Here is a 16831-nt window from a genome sequence, read left to right on the forward strand (position 1 = left end):
TACCTCCTGGTAAGAGTTTTAAGAAGGGTTTACAGAAATTCTGCTGGAGGAGGCCGAGAAGTGCATCCTGTCATCCCCTAATTCACATGGTCAGCTCTGCTCACCTTGGGGCCGGGCGCTGGACACCTGGCCGCGAATATCTTTACACAGCCCTGCCCGTTGAGGGACCTGAGAGGCCACGGTCCCAGTCTCACTTCTCTGTCTACTGATAGCTATGAGGCTGAGGCAAGCCCTCCCACTTCTGTGAACCTCGGTCTCCCATGATGAAAGCGAGGATTCAACTCGCCCCTTCTTGCTGAGAGGACAATACTGTGCATATGGCTAAGATCAGAGCCCCTTGACAGACCTGTGGGTCACTCACGGGGCCTCCTGAGCCTCACGTTTCCCACCTGTGAAATGGGATGGCAAGCTCCACTCACCTGCCCCCCACAAATCATCAGCCTTTATGCTGACCTGGGCTCTTTTCCAGCTGGTCTGAGACCGAGTGGTGTCATTTTCCTTTCAGCCCGCTCCTGGCCATGCCTCAGCCCACACCTGCAGCGCCAGCCAGCGGGGGATCCGGCAGCTCCAGTGACTCTGAGAGCAGCTCAGAGTCAGACTCAGACACTGAAAGCAGCACCACTGACAGTGAAGCCAATGAGGCGCCGCGCGTGGCCACGCCAGAGGTGGGTGACGGGCCGGGGCCCCAGCCACAGCTTACCTGCCCCGAGGCAGCACCTCCGACCTGCACACACACAACAGTACAACAATCACAGTATTCCAGCGCGATGAGGGCTTCAGCACGGTATACCCGTCAGAAAAGTACTCAGGTGTTTGATAGCATTTTTTTCTTCTAACACATGTACTCGCGTGGTCTCTAACAGACATTTCTTTGCCGTGTGACTGATTTGCTGTGTGACTCACTCAGCTACTCTGAGCCTTGAGCCTCCCCATTACTATTACACTGGACTAGTAATCACTGGGCTCGCAACTTCACTTTCCAGAGAATCAGCAAAGCCAGTCCAGACCCGCTTCTAGCTCTGGGGACACCACCCCTTCCTCTAGGTTGAAGTGATGAAAGTCACTCGGCAAGTAAGACCCAGGAAGCGTGATGGTTGAAAGGTCACAGGTATTTTTTTTTAATTTCAATTAATATTCTTCAAGTGTGCTCGATGGTAATTCATGAAAACATTTCACACAGCCCCACAAAATACCAGAATTATAATTTTGAGTTAAAAACCCTGTCCTTCCCCTCTCATCCTCTCTTTGAGTGCCAGCCTCTCAGTTCCCCTGAGCCTGCACCTCATACAGCAAGCAGATCCCTCCACGGCTCTGGGCACACTTGTTTGTCAGTAATCAGAAAAGAATAACAGAAGAAGATGCCATGGTAACATTACTGATGATCATAATAGCTCACACTTCTTGAATGTAGATCACACGCCGGGCACCGTCAGAAGCTCGTGACTTGGATTTTCTCCTTTCATCCTCATAACAGCTCTATGGGGTCCTTGCTATTATTATCCCATTTTACAGATGAGAGAATAAGGTTCTGAGAGGGTAAGAAAGAACTCTCCCAAGATCTCACGGGCAGGACTGAAACCAGGGTCTATGTGCTACCAGAGCTGGCGCCCTTAACCTCGCGCTCTGCTAACGACAGTAGCAGCCCTTGCGATTGCCTCGACGCTCACCTGCCATTGCTCTGTGTGGGTTGGAATCACGTCTACTCAGAGTCTTTTGAATTCTGTCACCCTCTATTGGCTGGTGCCATAAGCCTCAGCTGATGCCTTTCAAAAAAGAGGAGTTCTAATAAAGATGATGGCTCTTTTAGTTCAACAGGCAGAATTCAGACTTGGGAATCAGGCACCCGAATTGTACGCATCATTTCCATGGCTTAACGGCAGACGCTAATGTCTGCATGCATGTCCCCATAAACTGGGTATTGCCCATACACCGAGGAAAGTGCAGTGGTTTTTTGTAAGTCAAATCTTTTCATCCTTCAGTGAAAATACAAAAGGCCTCTTCTTTTTGCCGTGAATTACAGCATCGTATAGGAGGCCCTGGCAGCTTGGCAGAGAGAAAGCCTTTCCTTTTGAGTTACACTTGAGGCACGCTCACATTTCTTTTCAGGACCAGAGATCACTACCTCGGCCTCCTGGTAAGAGGTTGAGTAATGAGTCCCACCAAAGGACTTTGGGAACCAGATTCCCTGCCAGGCCTCCCTGCCCACTCTCTGGAAAAACTCTCTGTGAATAATTCCTTCCTTGCTGGCCAAAGTAGGGGATAGTTTCAGAAGAGCAGTGGAACTTAGTTTAAATAAGTAGATTGGAGCCGGTTTGTGGAGTATTTGGCTAACTAGGGAACGTGATGAATGTGAATTCCATGTATGTTTCTAAATGTGTGAATGGTCACTTAACAGCCCAAGCTTTTATCAGCCAACAGTCAGTGCACTGAGGGTCCTCCTGACTTCTTCCCAAAGGTGAAATTCATTCTTCCCGCTGTTTCTCAATCTGCAGCGTGAGCCGCCCTCCACCAACAAGTGGCAGCTGGACAAATGGCTTAACAAAGTGACATCTCAGAACAAGTCGTTTATTTGCGGCCAAAATGAAACACCCATGGAGACGATTTCTGTACCTCCTCCAGTCATACAGCCAATGGAAGTCCAGGTCAAGGTGAAGGAAAACCCCAGCCAGGTCCTGGCTGAACCCAAAGAGAGGCCTCTCCTCAGTCTCATCAGGGAGAAAGCCCATCCACAGCCCACCCCGAAAATTCCAGAAACAAAGGCTCTGAAGCATAAATTGTCGACAACTCTCGAGACAGCATCTCAAAGGACAATTGGGAAAAAACAGCCCAAGAGGGTCGAGAAGAACCCCAGCATTGAGGAATTTACCTGGCCCAAACCAAATATCACCAGCAGCACTCCCAAAGAAAAGGAAAGCATGGAGCTTCCTGACCCCCCGAGAGGCCGCAACAAAGCCACCGCCCACAAGCCGGTGCCCAGGAAAGAACCGAGGCCCAGCGTCCCCTTGGCTGCCGAGAAGAAGAAGTACCGAGGGCCTGCCAAGATCGTGCCGAAGTCCCGGGAATTCATTGAAACCGATTCGTCTGCGTCTGATTCCAACACAGACCAGGAAGAGACCCTGCAGATCAAAGTCCTGCCTCCTTGCATGGCTCCTGGGGGCAACACTGCCAAGTCCAAGGACACCTGCGGGGCCAGCCTGACCCTCAGCACCTTCAGCAGCGGCAGCAACCCGCCCGTCCCGACTGAGGAGCCTACTTTTTCACCCATTTCTGTCACGCAAACCGAGCTTCTGTCTCCTCTCCGAGATCACGAGAATCTGAAGAATCTCTGGGTGAAGATTGACCTCGACCTACTGTCTCGAGTGCCTGGCCACAACTCACCGCAAGCGGCGCCGGCCAAGCCAGACCACAAGGAGACAGCGTCAAAGCCCAGGCGGCAGGCAGCTGCCGCGGCTGCGGATAAACCCGCCCCCAAGGGCAAGCGTAAGCACAAGGTAAGTCGTCAGGTGTGGCCTGCCACGTGAGCGCGAGCAGCGGCTGTCTGTGAGCTACTTGGGTCTTGAGTCTCCGTTTCCAGCAGACTGGTGGCAGTGGATTGCAGTCTTTGGGGAAGGCAACGGTGCTTTCCGTGGGAAATGCGGTATTTGACATGACCAGGGAGGAAGTGTTAGGGATAATCAAGGTCTGACAACCAATGTCAAGAGTATCCAATATGGCACGTGATGTGTAGCAATGAAGAATATGAAGAGGCTCCTTCCCCAGGCAGCTAGTCCCCCAGGTTGGCTCCTTAAGCTGTTCCTGCTTCCCAGATTCATGGGTCATTATTCTGTAGTCCCCCACCCCACCAGCAGCAGCAGGGCACCAAGGACTCCTAAGGTCAACGTGCATCCTCTAGGCCTTGTTAATTTCTCCATACAAACATCAGGATCCCTGCAACTCAGTTATATTTTGATTATCCTGGCTCCTACTAGACACACGTTCTGTCCAACCTGCTTGGCCCCCTGACCTGTGTGGTCGGCTTGACTCGTGAAAATCTCACCTGCAAGACATTAGGGTTGGATTCCAGGGCTACAGATATAATCAGAAGGTGAAACCCACAATGGCCTCTTCCATTTCACGTGCATCTGGGGAAGGGAGTTTGTGTCCAGTAAGTTCGTTGTGTTGCATCTCTGGATCTCACAGTAGTCTTTTAGTGTATCATCTCATGGTGATACTTGAGTAATATTATTTTGAACGGCTGCCATGGGGAATCCTGCAAGGGTGATTTAAGTCATCATTCAGCTTTAGAGGTTCACAGACGGTTTTATCTCTGAGCTGTGCACCAACTTATTCAATGAGAGTATTCCAAAATAGGGACCAAAGTCTGGTCCAAATAGGAGGACCAAAAAGTCTGATAGGGCAAGGGACCTTGCCCTATCACTGTTTCCCTGCTCTTAGTGATGACAGCAGTAAAACCAGGAGTTAAAGTGTACCTTCAGAACCAGTACATGAAGGTCCAAAGGTGTGCCTTGCATATGGTTAATTTCCTTGCACATTTTTGGTTGTAGAAGTGACCTTTATATGTTACCCTAAACCCCCAGGGTGCTTGGACAGGATTTATGCCGTGTTAGAATTGCAGTGTTTGTTAGTTTCTAAACTACTCATTTGTGGAGGCATTGTTGCTGGGAGAAGTGTCTGAAAATTATAGATTCTCTTTACTTTTGGTATGAGATCCCTGTGCCACCCGATCAGAGGCTCACATCACAGCTTCACCCTCTCAGATGCCAGCTTCTTGGTTGGAGTAGGCGAGGCAAGACTGATCGCTTTTCCGTCTGATCAGAGGTGCACTTTTAACTCCCCTACCTAATCTAGGACTTAAAATAGAAGCCAGCTGTCTCCCTTGCTCATTGTTTTTAAATGTCTGCATGTGCCGTGGATTTCAGACTCTGTGTATTTTTTCTTCCTGTTAAAGCCAACAGAAGTTGCGGAGAAAATCCCTGAGAAGAAGCAACGCCTGGAGGAGGCGGCCACCATCTGCCTGCTACCACCTTGCATCTCACCAGCTCCCCCCCAGAAGCCTCCCAGCACTAAAGAGTGAGTTTGCCCTGGGCTGTAGGATACTTTGCTTGTTCAGACTCTTAAGAAATCCCAAATGAACCCTTGGCCGGGGGCAGGGGGTCCGGTCCTGTCCCAGAGGAATGTTAGGTAAGAAACAGGAGTCTCTCAGTCCTGTCCTGACAGCCGTCTCTGACCACCAGTCTAACAAGGGTGGGATAAAGGGTGGCGCTCAGGCTGCCAGATTTGGGGTGACTCCTTGAGCTTTTTAGCAACATTTCTTTATTCCAACTCAGATTGATGACCAAAATCGGCGAAAGTGAACTTTTAGCACTGAGTGAAGGGTAAGAGGAAGTAAATGAATTTAAAAGGGGCAGCTTCAAGAGACACCTGTCCCTTGAGCCAAGTCACCTCCTTCTGGGCAATTTCCAGTTCTGATGGTGATAAATAAAAAGGTTTCCCTGGAAAGCAACCCCTTGGCCTCAACAGGATGGCTCAGCTGCCGCTTCCTCTTTGGTGTCATTTCTCAACGCTAATGTGAAGCTAGAGGGCTAGCAGCTCCATGCTGAACTCCTCAGAGGCCAAGGGGAGGCCAGAGACATGAGCTGTCTGGGAGTGCCCCCCAACCCCAGGCAGTCCTGTGCTGGGAAAAGCCGGCTAGGGATGGACGCGTTAATGCCGATCAGCTGGCACCTCTTCTCCCATCTCCCTCTTTGCAGAAGGTGCCAGAGTCAGGCAGGAGGCCTCCTTGTCCTGTCCTCACTCACACGACCCCAGCCTTTCCTACCAAACATTGTGATGGAGTCCCTCTGTCTTATACATATCATTTCCCTAACAATCGTGTCAGCTACCGGAACCATTCCGTCTGGATTATTGCCATAAATTCATTCAAAATTAGAGATTACTTCCATCAAAGACCAGTTTTGGAGCCTATTAGCAGCCCAGAGCAGAGAGGCAATATGGCTAACTGCTGCTAACAATTGATTTCACAGATTACTGTTTAACATCAGTGATAGGGCATCAATCTGCCACAGATAAGATGTCGGAAATAAGTTATCAGCTTACATTTGTTTGGATCCTTGTTGTTTAGAGATGAAAGGTAGGAAAAGACCAATGACCGCTAGATCCGCTCAGTATAATAAGGAGATTTGGCCCTAGGCTGCCCGTCTCCCTGTGGACCCGAAGCTCTTTGTGACAGGCATCTGTGTTCCCTGGCATAATTTGATCGGAAATATCCCTTCACATACTTGGAGTTCTCAGAATTAGTAACTCTTGCAGTGGAGCAAACCAACCCTTTTTACCCCAGGGTGGGCCAGGCATGTGGGGAAACAGACTTCTTTCCCAGGGGTCAAACACTGTCATTCCAGGGCCCTCCTACTTTCCAAGGAGGAAGGGCTAAAGTGGTATCCCTGTAGTGGCGGTACTGCCCCAGTTCCCAGATTCTATCTATTCGGGCCAGGTCTCCTGAGGGCACAAGGCAGAGCCAGGGAGCTGTGGGGCATTGCCACACCATCAGTCCCCATTGCGAGCCTCCTTCAGCGACCCAGTGATCTGTCACTGGTCCCCATTTCATGGAAGAGAGATGATCAAATATTAAATCAATGTCTAATAATTCAAATTCGTTCTCATAAAATGGTGTTTTACCTCATGGTCCTTACGATCTTTCTGCTTTGGTAGTAGTTCGGAGAGCAGTGATTACCTAGCGTTTATCATTCAGGAAGGGCCTGGATCGGGTTCTTAACACTCGTCCAGCAAATCCATGTCTGCGGGAAAATCTCGGGAGTTGAGGGAGAAGGAAGCAGGACAGACCTCTCGGAGGTCTTCTCCTGGAAGCCCTCTCCTCAAGCTTTGTCTGCTCCTTTGTGCTTTGTTGACCCTTCAGACTAAATCCTTGGAAATTTCTATAAGACAACATTCACTTTTCTCAATGAATATTCTAAACCTAGCAAAGGATGCCACACCAGACTATGACAGCTGGAGTTGCCTGTCGCCCACCAGAAGGGCCTTGATGAGTTCCTTGCCCCTTCTTTGGAGCTTGAACCATCAGAAGGGCCTCTGAGGCATTAAATGGGGGACTCTCTTGCCTGCTGTCCTCCTATACAAGAGCCAGAGCCTATACAAGCGGTGCCCTTATAGTAAGAAGCCATAATGGTGACAGAGTGGTCTCTAGAAAATGCTCCCTGGGTGTCTTTCACCCAGGAAGTCATTAAAGGCCACATGGTTCCAGGTCACTATCATACAGATGGAAATGGGGCCAGATGACTGTGCCCATTGCACTGAATGTACTGTACTGGGAACGGTGTACTGTGTACGATGGCAGATGGGGAGGCCTAGCACAACGGTAGTTGCCAATGGCAAATGGACTGCCTGTAGGGAACAGCTTTTCCCCTTGCAGCCCACCCTCTTCTCCGGCAGCTCAGGTAGTGCAGGAGTGGTCATAGGTAAGGAACCCAGTCACTCCTATAGATGCCACAGCAATGCTTGACTCCTTTCTATGTGAATTCCCCAAAGTCCGATTCCTCTGTAATGACTATACTCAGTGTGGGCTGATGTTGGTGGAGCCTCCTCGTGGCCGTGCATCCTAATCCATATTTTCACCATTATTTTCATCAGGCATCACCACTATCTTAAAATGATTCTTCATGCCCAAGCAATTTAAAAAATCCATTGGCAAATATTTTGTAATTAATTTTAATCCATTAAGGTAATGGCAGAAACAGTGAATTTTCTGAAAATTCGGCTGCCTGACAAAAATTGACATAGGACCTCATTTATGAAACAGAAGATGACAAATATTATTACAAATGGCAAATTTGGGCAGCAGAAGTGGAACGAGGGGACTGCATTGACTTCTACCATTTCAGGAAATCAAACCACTTGAGTGCTTGTTCATCTTTGATTTGTTGCTTTGAGATATTGTAAATCTATATTTCTAGACACTGACTGAAATTGACCAAGAGGAAACCATAAATTCTTGTTGACTTAATTTGCTGTTGAAAATTGTAGTCAATAATCATGAAAAGTAAATGGCTGCACAGTACAATATTAGTTGTCTAAGAAAAGATTAAAATTCAAGTAATCTTCATTGATTAGTCGAAGACAGTAACTAAAATAAAAATCCATGGCCCAATTACCATGTTAAGCAGCTAGCATAAGGTTTTAGTTGTTCTGTTTTATTTGAAGTCTCAGTCTATTTGATGATGCCCACTTAATGGGCAGATAAATCAGTTTGAAAGCACAGGAGCACTTCTAGGACTGCAGATGTCTTATGGAAAGATGACAAAATATTTTTCAAATGGACTTTTGTAAACCGGAGTACATCAGTACTTCAGTATAACAACTTAAGGTCAGGGGCTCATTATGCCTTGGGTAGAACAGTTGGAACATACAATTTGCAATGTAACCCAAAAGTATTTAGTGCATTATTTATTTCTGTGTAATGTATAAACATAGTATCTCTTAAGAAAGTATCCTTCCACTAATTGTTTATTGTACCATTTATTGTGTGACTATGCAGTTAAGTCATAGGGCAGAATAAGTAGGAACCATCCTAAAAAATGATGGGATTAAAGTCTGCATTGGATTTTCCATAAAAATCTACTTAACAGTAATCTTAAAAGGTTACAAGTATCACACTGGGGCAACACTCCATTAGACATTTCCATTTATCCTGGAGTTCTGTTTCAAAGACCCATGTTTATTCTTAGATACATATGGTTGCATTTATCCATAACTCAGTCGATAGGGAGGGCTCCCTCTCTATAGATATCTGTGTCTCTATGCATTTTTATGTATACTGTTCACCACAAGTAAAGGACCATCAACCAACATATTACTTTAGCTGAAAGTACCAGCATCATGGGAAAGATCAGAATAAAGAGAGACAAAATTTTCTGACACCCTATACTTTTTGTTTACACAGAAATAATTCATCCAGGAGAGCAAACAGAAGAAAAGAAGAAAAACTGTTTCCCCCTCCACTTTCCCCACTGCCAGAGGATCCTCCACGCCGCAGGAACATCAGCGGCAATAATGGTCCCTTCAGTCAAGACAAGACCATCCCTATGACCGGACAGATCACCTCGACCAAACCTAAGAGGAGTGAAGGCAAATTCTGTGCTACTTTCAAAGGGATATCTGTAAATGTAAGCATCTTAGAAGAAATCTTATCATTGTCAGGTGGAAACAAGTTGACCCAGCTTATCTAACTGAACTCAAGATGAATTTTTCATTCCAGTCTTACTTCTCCAAACAGATTATTATGCAGGCATTCAGGGCCTTGGACGTCCTTTGGTCCAGTCCCTTCAGATCTTGGGGGTGGGGGACACTTCCACAATACTGACCACAGCATCTGGCACATGGGAGGCACTGATCATTTACTGAAAGGGAGAGAACAAATGGACGGAATTGCCCAAGGTCATGGAACTGGGGCCGGGACTCCAAGTTACATCTTTCCACCACCCAGCTTAGCAGGTGTGAATTGTGTTTTAAAATAGTGACTCAAAAGGATGGAGTTTAAAAGGTGAATCTGTTGCTAAAATCACACAATTGTGGTTCTCTAAGCCAAACTAAAGGATTATCCCATCCTTTCGATTTTCTGCACTGCTGCTCGATTAGCATAAATAATTGAGAAGTTGTATCACTTTTCACATCTATACACAATGTCTTTTTATCTGCCCCAGGTATAGGTACCTGAACCGTGAAAACCATGAGCGATAGTGTCGCTAGTGAATATTAATGGCAAATGTACCTGCCTTTTTGGGTAAATGCACGTATGCGGAGATACAGCATCCATATGCATCTGATCTCCTTTAAGTGTCGTATAAAAAGCAAATGCGTGAAAATCAATGAGTTTTCAAATGTCTAGCGCCAACCTGGTGGCCCCTGAACCAAAAGCGCCCATTTAACACTTCATGAAAAGCCACGAGGCCTCTGAGCTTTAAGGACCACAATTTAAAGTCCTCCATCATCTGAGATGACTAGATGACATACATATCTAGGTAAATTTTATTGGTGACATAAAGAAATTGCTCTATTACAAAGTTGTCATTTTCCAAATGAAATTTGTATGTGTGTGTGCCCACATTATATTTGCATTCACATTTAAAGATGCTGACTTATAATGTTAGGAATGAAACTGTCTATTCTAAACAGTAATTACACTATCAATCCTATTTTTGATACTGAATGTAATTAATGTTATAAACTCCAACGGAGGCTTTCTTCTACCGCAAGCTTTTGGAGGGCATGCACCATATCTAGACAATTCTCTTCATATAGCGCCTAGTACATGGCCGCAAATAATTAGATGCTTAATACAGATGTTATTACGACCATGATAATAAGAGGATCCTGCAAAGGCATTTCCACAAGAGCTGAAAACTACTGGGGAAACCTGATAAATATGATTACATTTTCACCTAGAAATGGATCATTCTTCTTAAGGAAATCACCGGGGTCCCCATGATGGATTGAGTTCCTGTTGCCTCTTCTTTGGCCATTAGTTTTTTCTATTAATGGCTTGAAATCTGAGAGACTTTATGGAAGTTAAGAGACTTGCTTGACACATAGTGCCAACACTGCGGCAAATCTATTCTGTGACCTTGGGCAAATTATGAAACCTCTTTGAGTCCATGAAATGAGTAAATATGACTAGGTGATCTATACAGGTTCTTCCAGCTCCAAAAGCGTTTTCCATTTTCTGCTCTCAGAGTCTTCTCTGTCCCATGTATTCACGAAGTCCTGTTTATTGACTCAATGGATGAGTGAGGGTCAACAGAGGACGTGTTTATATGACTTACATGATCATGGCTGAACGCAGCCGTTTCCAGTTAGATGTGCCAGGACCGACATCACCTCCATGTGCGTGGTGGACGTGGTGTTTCAGGGTTCTTGTCACCTATCTTGGCCGTAGAGACACGTGGCTCTCTCTGGGGCTGACTCAGCTGTTTGGTCTGGGTCATCTGGCTTTGGCGGTAGAAGCGTGGAGCTGGCTTAGGAGTTCAGAAGCCTCTGAGTTTTTTATGTGTTTGGGTTGAATAAAATCCGTGATGAACTTTAAATGATTTTCTCCGTATCCACCATAACCATTTTTAGATGTGCAGTCTCTCAGCACAGTTACCGCAATGAGCTCTTGATGGTAAGAATTTTTGATAATCGGAAGGTCCAGGATGAAGTGGAAAAGATAAGACTTTCATGGATATAAGAAATGTTCACATTTGACTTTTCGCTGTAAAGTGACCCTTTTGATTAAGGCAGGCAGGCCTGCGTTCAGCAAATCACTGAGTGCACTGGGCAGTGGGGTAGCGGGACGGGGCTGGGGTGGGAGTGTCATAAATCAGAGACGGCCCCAGCGCTGAAAGGGCTCCCAGTCTAAGGCGAGCAATGAGACATGTGCTCAATAAACTCGGATACGAAATAGCTGCTGATTGGTGTCTTAGGGGAGGGCTTGAGACACGCCCTTCCCATCTCTAAAGGGACCAAAAAGGTTTAAAGCACTTCTGGCCATATACATGAGGCAGTTTTCCTGGGAAGGCATTTGTTGAGCTGGGTTGAGCTGAGAGTGTTAAGTAGGGTTTAGTAATGAGGGGAAATGATTAAACTAGAGTGTGGTCTCTACGCACAGTGGAATATTATCCAGTCTTCAAAAGGAAGGAAATTCTGACATGTGCTACAACTTGGGTGAACCTTGAGGACATTATGCTAAATGAGATCAGCCAGGCGCAAACAGACAAAGCGTGTATGATTCCACTTACACATGGTACCTCGAGGAGTCAGGTTTGCAAAGGCAGAAACTAGAAGGGTGATTGCCAGGGGCTGAGGGTAGTAAGGGGATGGAGGGTTATGGTCTAATGGGCACAAGAGTTTCAGCTTTGCAAGATCAAAGAGCCCTGGAGATGGGTTGCACGCTGATGTAAATGTGCTTAACACTAGCGCACTGGACATTTAAAAATGGTTGAGATGGTAAATTGGATGTCATGTGTATTTTACCTCAGTTTAAAAAATGAAAAAATACAGTACATTATCGCAAGGTGAAAAAAGTAACGAAGAGAAGGCTTTTTCAACCCTAAGACTGCGAAGGACCCAGAGCAGGGAAGTGGAGAAAGCCTGATGAGTTCAGTTTGGTGGCAGGTTCGTCGGAGGGAGTCGGGAAGGGTGAAGCCAGGTCAGGAAGGGCCTTACACACCAGCAGAGGAGCTCAGCCTGGGGTTTGCACTCAGCCGCAAGGCAGTGAAATGCAGGGAGCTCGGTTCAGGAAGCTCAGGCTGGCAGGCAGCAGAGGGAGGGTGATTGGAAAAGCTGGCTCAGAGGTCGGGCGTTCGGCCAGGAGGCTGTGTGATCGACTCTGGCTGAAGCCACGAGAGCCTGTACTTTGAGGCTTCAGAGGAGGAAGGGACAGATTGTGAGACACTGGGGAGAGGGAGTGAATAGGACTTTGTAATGGGTTGGACGAGGGTGATGGAGAAGGAGAGATAAGAGATGGAGTAGAGCAGTGGTTTTCAAAAAGAGTTTCAGGGGCATGATCATGTTTTGAAATGAAATAATTTACAGAACTTCAATATCTAAAACTGGTTAAAGCAGAGCAGCTCAGATGGAAGGCAAGGCGGGGAGACGCCGGTTCTGATGCTCCCAGCCCGGGGATGACCACCATGCCCTTACCGGCCTGGAGAAGTCCAGCCTTGGTGACAGGGGAGACCATCCTGCCATTCACAGAAAAAGGGGACTGCTTTGGATGTCAGTTTGGTTTCAGAGCAATTGGAGGTGCTAAGGGGCCATCTTGGTGGAACTCTCCAGAAGTGATCACTGCAGGAGCATCAGAGAGAGGGTAAGGTGGAGGTTCCCCTTGGGGAAAACCTTATCTGCTTATTGTCAGATCTGTGCCAGTGCACACAAGATTGGCATATCCTGTCAAGGTCAAGGGAGAAGAGCTGAGGAAAGAACGTTGGGGGATGCCAACCTTAGAGCAGAGGGCAGAAGAGGCACCACGGCAAGTACGCTCAGAGGTAGAACAGTCAGGATCGTCCCGCAGTTGCCAGATGGGGGCATGGGGGCAGAGTCAGCGGTGTGAACACGGCAGGTGGTCTCGTGACACAGAGTGTCACATCGTTACAAATCTTCCCACCTGCTTCATTCATCTGGATCCCATTCTTTCTATGGCAATGACGGTTCAGGGTGGAACTCAGAAGTCTCTGACTCCTTTGATTTTTGACCTGGTACAGATGAGCTTTCACTCTCCCAAGGCTTGGAAATGAAGAGGCCTTCCTGTGGCATCCCCTAGCGGGAAAGCGGTCAAGGCCTCGGGTGAACAGAAAGGCAGCCTCAGCCTCGGTCCCAGGGTACTGACTGTTGCAGTACGATGCCTGGTGTGCTGGCATTTTGCTGCCCTGGATCTGGTATTTTGCAGAGTGACTAGAGTACTTTTCTTACCCTAGAGAAAGTTTCTGGGCTGGTTCCCTTATCAAAAATACACACGTCGGGGTGATAATCTCTCTCTCTCTTCTCTCTCTCCCTCTCCCTATCCTTCCCTCCCTTTCCCATTCTTCCCCTCCCCCCTCACATCCCCAACTGGATTTAGACCTTCGCCAATGACTGTCTTACTGGGATGATGGAGCTATGTAGTCACAGCACGTGACTAGCTTGGTGTTTGGTGTCATCATAGAACAAAAGCTGGTGATTCCCGGAGTTCATGACATATAGCAGGGTCACCTGTGTATCCTCCAGCTGTGTGCATTGTTTTCTTTTCTCTCGTCTCGTTTCCTAGTGTGCTTGACATGCAAAGCATTTATGAAAAGATGCTCTAAAAATCTGGACCTAATGGAAATTCTTTGTCCTCCTTTTTCCCAGGAGGGAGACACTCCAAAAAAGGCAGCCTCTGCCACCGTCACTGTCACCAACACTGCTCTTGCCACTGCCACTGTCACTGCTACTGCCACTGTCACCGCCACTGTCACGGCCACTGCCACGGCCACTGCCACTACCACTACCACTACCACTACCATTTCCACCATCACCTCCACCATCACTACTGGCCTCATGGACAGCAGTCACCTGGAGATGACATCCTGGGCGGCCCTGCCCGTTCTGTCCAGCAGCACTACCAATGTCCGGAGACCCAAGCTCACTTTTGATGACTCGTATGTTGTCCCCAGATTCTCTGGAGTGGTGAATGGGGGTGGGGGCAGTATGGCTTTTCGAGCACCGCGCATGTGTCACCCGAAATAAGACCTCAGAGGCAGCAGTGCAGCTCCTATAGCCTTGAAAGTAGATTCCTCCTCCTCACACACACCTCTATCCCCATCGAGAAACGTCGCTGGCCCATTTTAATCGTGGAGCTCTGTTACTGATTCCGAAGGCAGGCGCTGAATCCCAGCTTGCTTGGTCCTCCTTGCTTACCCGTGTCCTCAGATAGAACTGTGTGCCAGCAAAGAGAATTATAGCTAGGTTCTCTTGGATCTGTTTGGGCAGCTGGAATGGTTGGGGTTGGAGGATGTGGGTATTTATCCTAATGGGCCATTAAGCACTTCCGATTTCATTCACTGGACTATTTCAAGCTTGGTTATTATATGCATGACAAGTGTTCATCGGCCCTGTTCAAGGCATTGTATAGGAATGGATTTATAGCCCCCCAAAGTTGTGACTGTTCGGTCTTTTAATGAAAAGATGAAACATTGCTTTCTGAACATGCTCGTTTTGTTTGTTTAGGGTTCACAACGCTGATTATTACATGCAAGAGGCGAAGAAGCTGAAGCACAAAGCTGATGCACTGGTAGGTTTCCTTTCTCCCGCTTTCTCCCGTTGCTCTCCTCCCATTCAGGTATTAGGCTTTGAAGGAAAACAAAGAAGCCACTTCACAAACGAGTCAAACCTTTTCATTGCTGCTGTGACATAGAGAGATTGGAGCTGGTTAATTCCTTAGCACCGGGATTCCCCAAGGTCTTGGTGCCATGTTGCCCTGCCATTCTTGGTTTTCCCACTCTTCTTCCCCTTTCTCCAACTTCAGAAGCTCAGTGGCTTGTACTGTCTTTCAAGTGACTTTGAAATGACCTTTGAAACTGCCCTGGGGAAGGTGGGAGCTCCCATGGGTTCCAGTAAACCCGAACTGGTGTGGGCAGGGAGAGGGCTGCTGAGAGCCAGTTAAGTGGCCTCAGTCATCGGCTCTGGTAAACTCAGGTCTGTAGAAAAATCTCAGCTCCTTGCTGCATTTGATGACATGTTTCCAGAGTGAGGCCCACAGCCAGCCTAGGTCCCTGCACACAGAAAGGAAGTTCTGTTCTCTGGATTTCCCCCGACACTTGGCCTCGCTGCCTCCAGGGGTTGTGAGAGCATGGGGGGGTCGTCTGATTGACTGAGCCACCTAACAGGGGATCTCAATCATGTGGTACAATCACTTGGGGAGCTTTAAACTAGCCCTGATGCCCAAGCCACACCCCAGAGAAATGGAATCAGAATTTCCGACACTGGGACCCAGGCATGGGTGTTAAAGCTCCCCCCGGGTGATTCCCAAGTGCAGCCAAGGTTGAGAACCACTGCCCTAAATTCAGGGTCCTCACCTTTGACTAAAGCCCAGCATAATTAGAGGTGTCAGTTCAACTCCGTTGGGTTAAAAAAAAATCACATCCTCCATCATCACATTGTGTCCAGCCAGGACTTAGCTGCCCTGTGCTGTTTGCCACTGGGAGGGCTGTAATGGAGGACCACGATGGTCTCTGCGCCGTGACTTGCGTGTGACCACCATCCACTGCCCTCCAAAGGGCCGCGGTACATGAGATAATCGGTATGTCTTTAGTATTAAAACTTCCATGGGGTGTGTGAAAAAAAAAATCTAAAAAAATCTCCCTCGGTGGGGGGGTGGGGGTGGGGAGGAATCATAAGAAAAAAAGAAAAGGTTGAGAAATACTCATTTAGAGGAAGATGTCTTTGCTTGGCTTACATCTACACCAGAGCTAGGCACTCCTTTGGAGTTCAAGCCCCTAATTGGCCCTGTGGCCCATGTAGTCTTCTCTCTGGACTTCAGTTATTCCTTTTGGAAAAAGAGAGATTTGGGCCAGGTGATCTTTAAGGATCCTTCCAGCTATGGGCTTGCAAATGAAAAGTCAGTTTCAAAAATCAGGATGTAAAGCTTAATTTCCACAGGGGAGAGCCAATCAGAGTCAGATGACCTAAGGAAATTATCTTGTAAGGCAAGAGAAGATGGAGGTTTTCATAAAATCGCTTTGAATTGGGCTGAAACCGCTATTTTTCCACAACAGCTTACAGAAAGGAAACCACAGAATTCCTGCAGTACATAAAAGCTGGAGAACATTTATTGCAAAGAGAGTCATTTACAGCAAGAGATTCTGCAGGACCTGTAACTCATCATTTTATAGATGTACTTAATCCTTTGCTAGGGACAGCTACTCTGACGTTTTGAGAATTGAAACCTTCACAGTTGCATAGAAAATATTTTGATAAAAGGTATACAAGAAAATTAAAATAGCTCAATCTGCATTCTATTGGTTCTTTCACATAAAATTCTGCATTAGTGGAATTCTTCCATCCAGCTATCAAAAATTGAAAATGTTAAATACTGTTAGAAAATGCTCACTATAAAGGTGTCATATATAATATTCATTACACATAAAAAAGAAATCAGTATGTCTAAGTCAGTTTAATTGTGACCATTATCAGGGCTAAAACCTTCTGCAATAAAATTTTACTAAACTAAAATATTTAGTAGTGCTATATTTGGGGGCTTTTTGACACACTGTTTCAGACCATCATTTACAGTGAAAGTGATGTGATTATCGTCAATAGTCACACT

General features: G+C 46.9%; 1 protein-coding gene across 1 annotated transcript in view; it reads left to right on the forward strand.

The window, feature by feature from the left end:
• The window catches only part of AFF2 (ALF transcription elongation factor 2), a 332030-nt gene that overhangs the window by 296048 nt on the left and 19151 nt on the right, over positions 1-16831 (forward strand). Inside the window, exons 10-15 of the mRNA XM_059910489.1 lie at positions 506-665; positions 2493-3491; positions 4949-5070; positions 8954-9176; positions 13876-14165; positions 14734-14797. Of these exons, the coding sequence (XP_059766472.1) occupies positions 506-665; positions 2493-3491; positions 4949-5070; positions 8954-9176; positions 13876-14165; positions 14734-14797 (1858 nt within the window). The remainder of the gene's footprint in view (positions 1-505; positions 666-2492; positions 3492-4948; positions 5071-8953; positions 9177-13875; positions 14166-14733; positions 14798-16831) is intronic.

Source organism: Balaenoptera ricei, chromosome X (assembly GCF_028023285.1).
Source record: "Balaenoptera ricei isolate mBalRic1 chromosome X, mBalRic1.hap2, whole genome shotgun sequence".
Taxonomy (NCBI): Eukaryota; Metazoa; Chordata; class Mammalia; order Artiodactyla; family Balaenopteridae; genus Balaenoptera; species Balaenoptera ricei.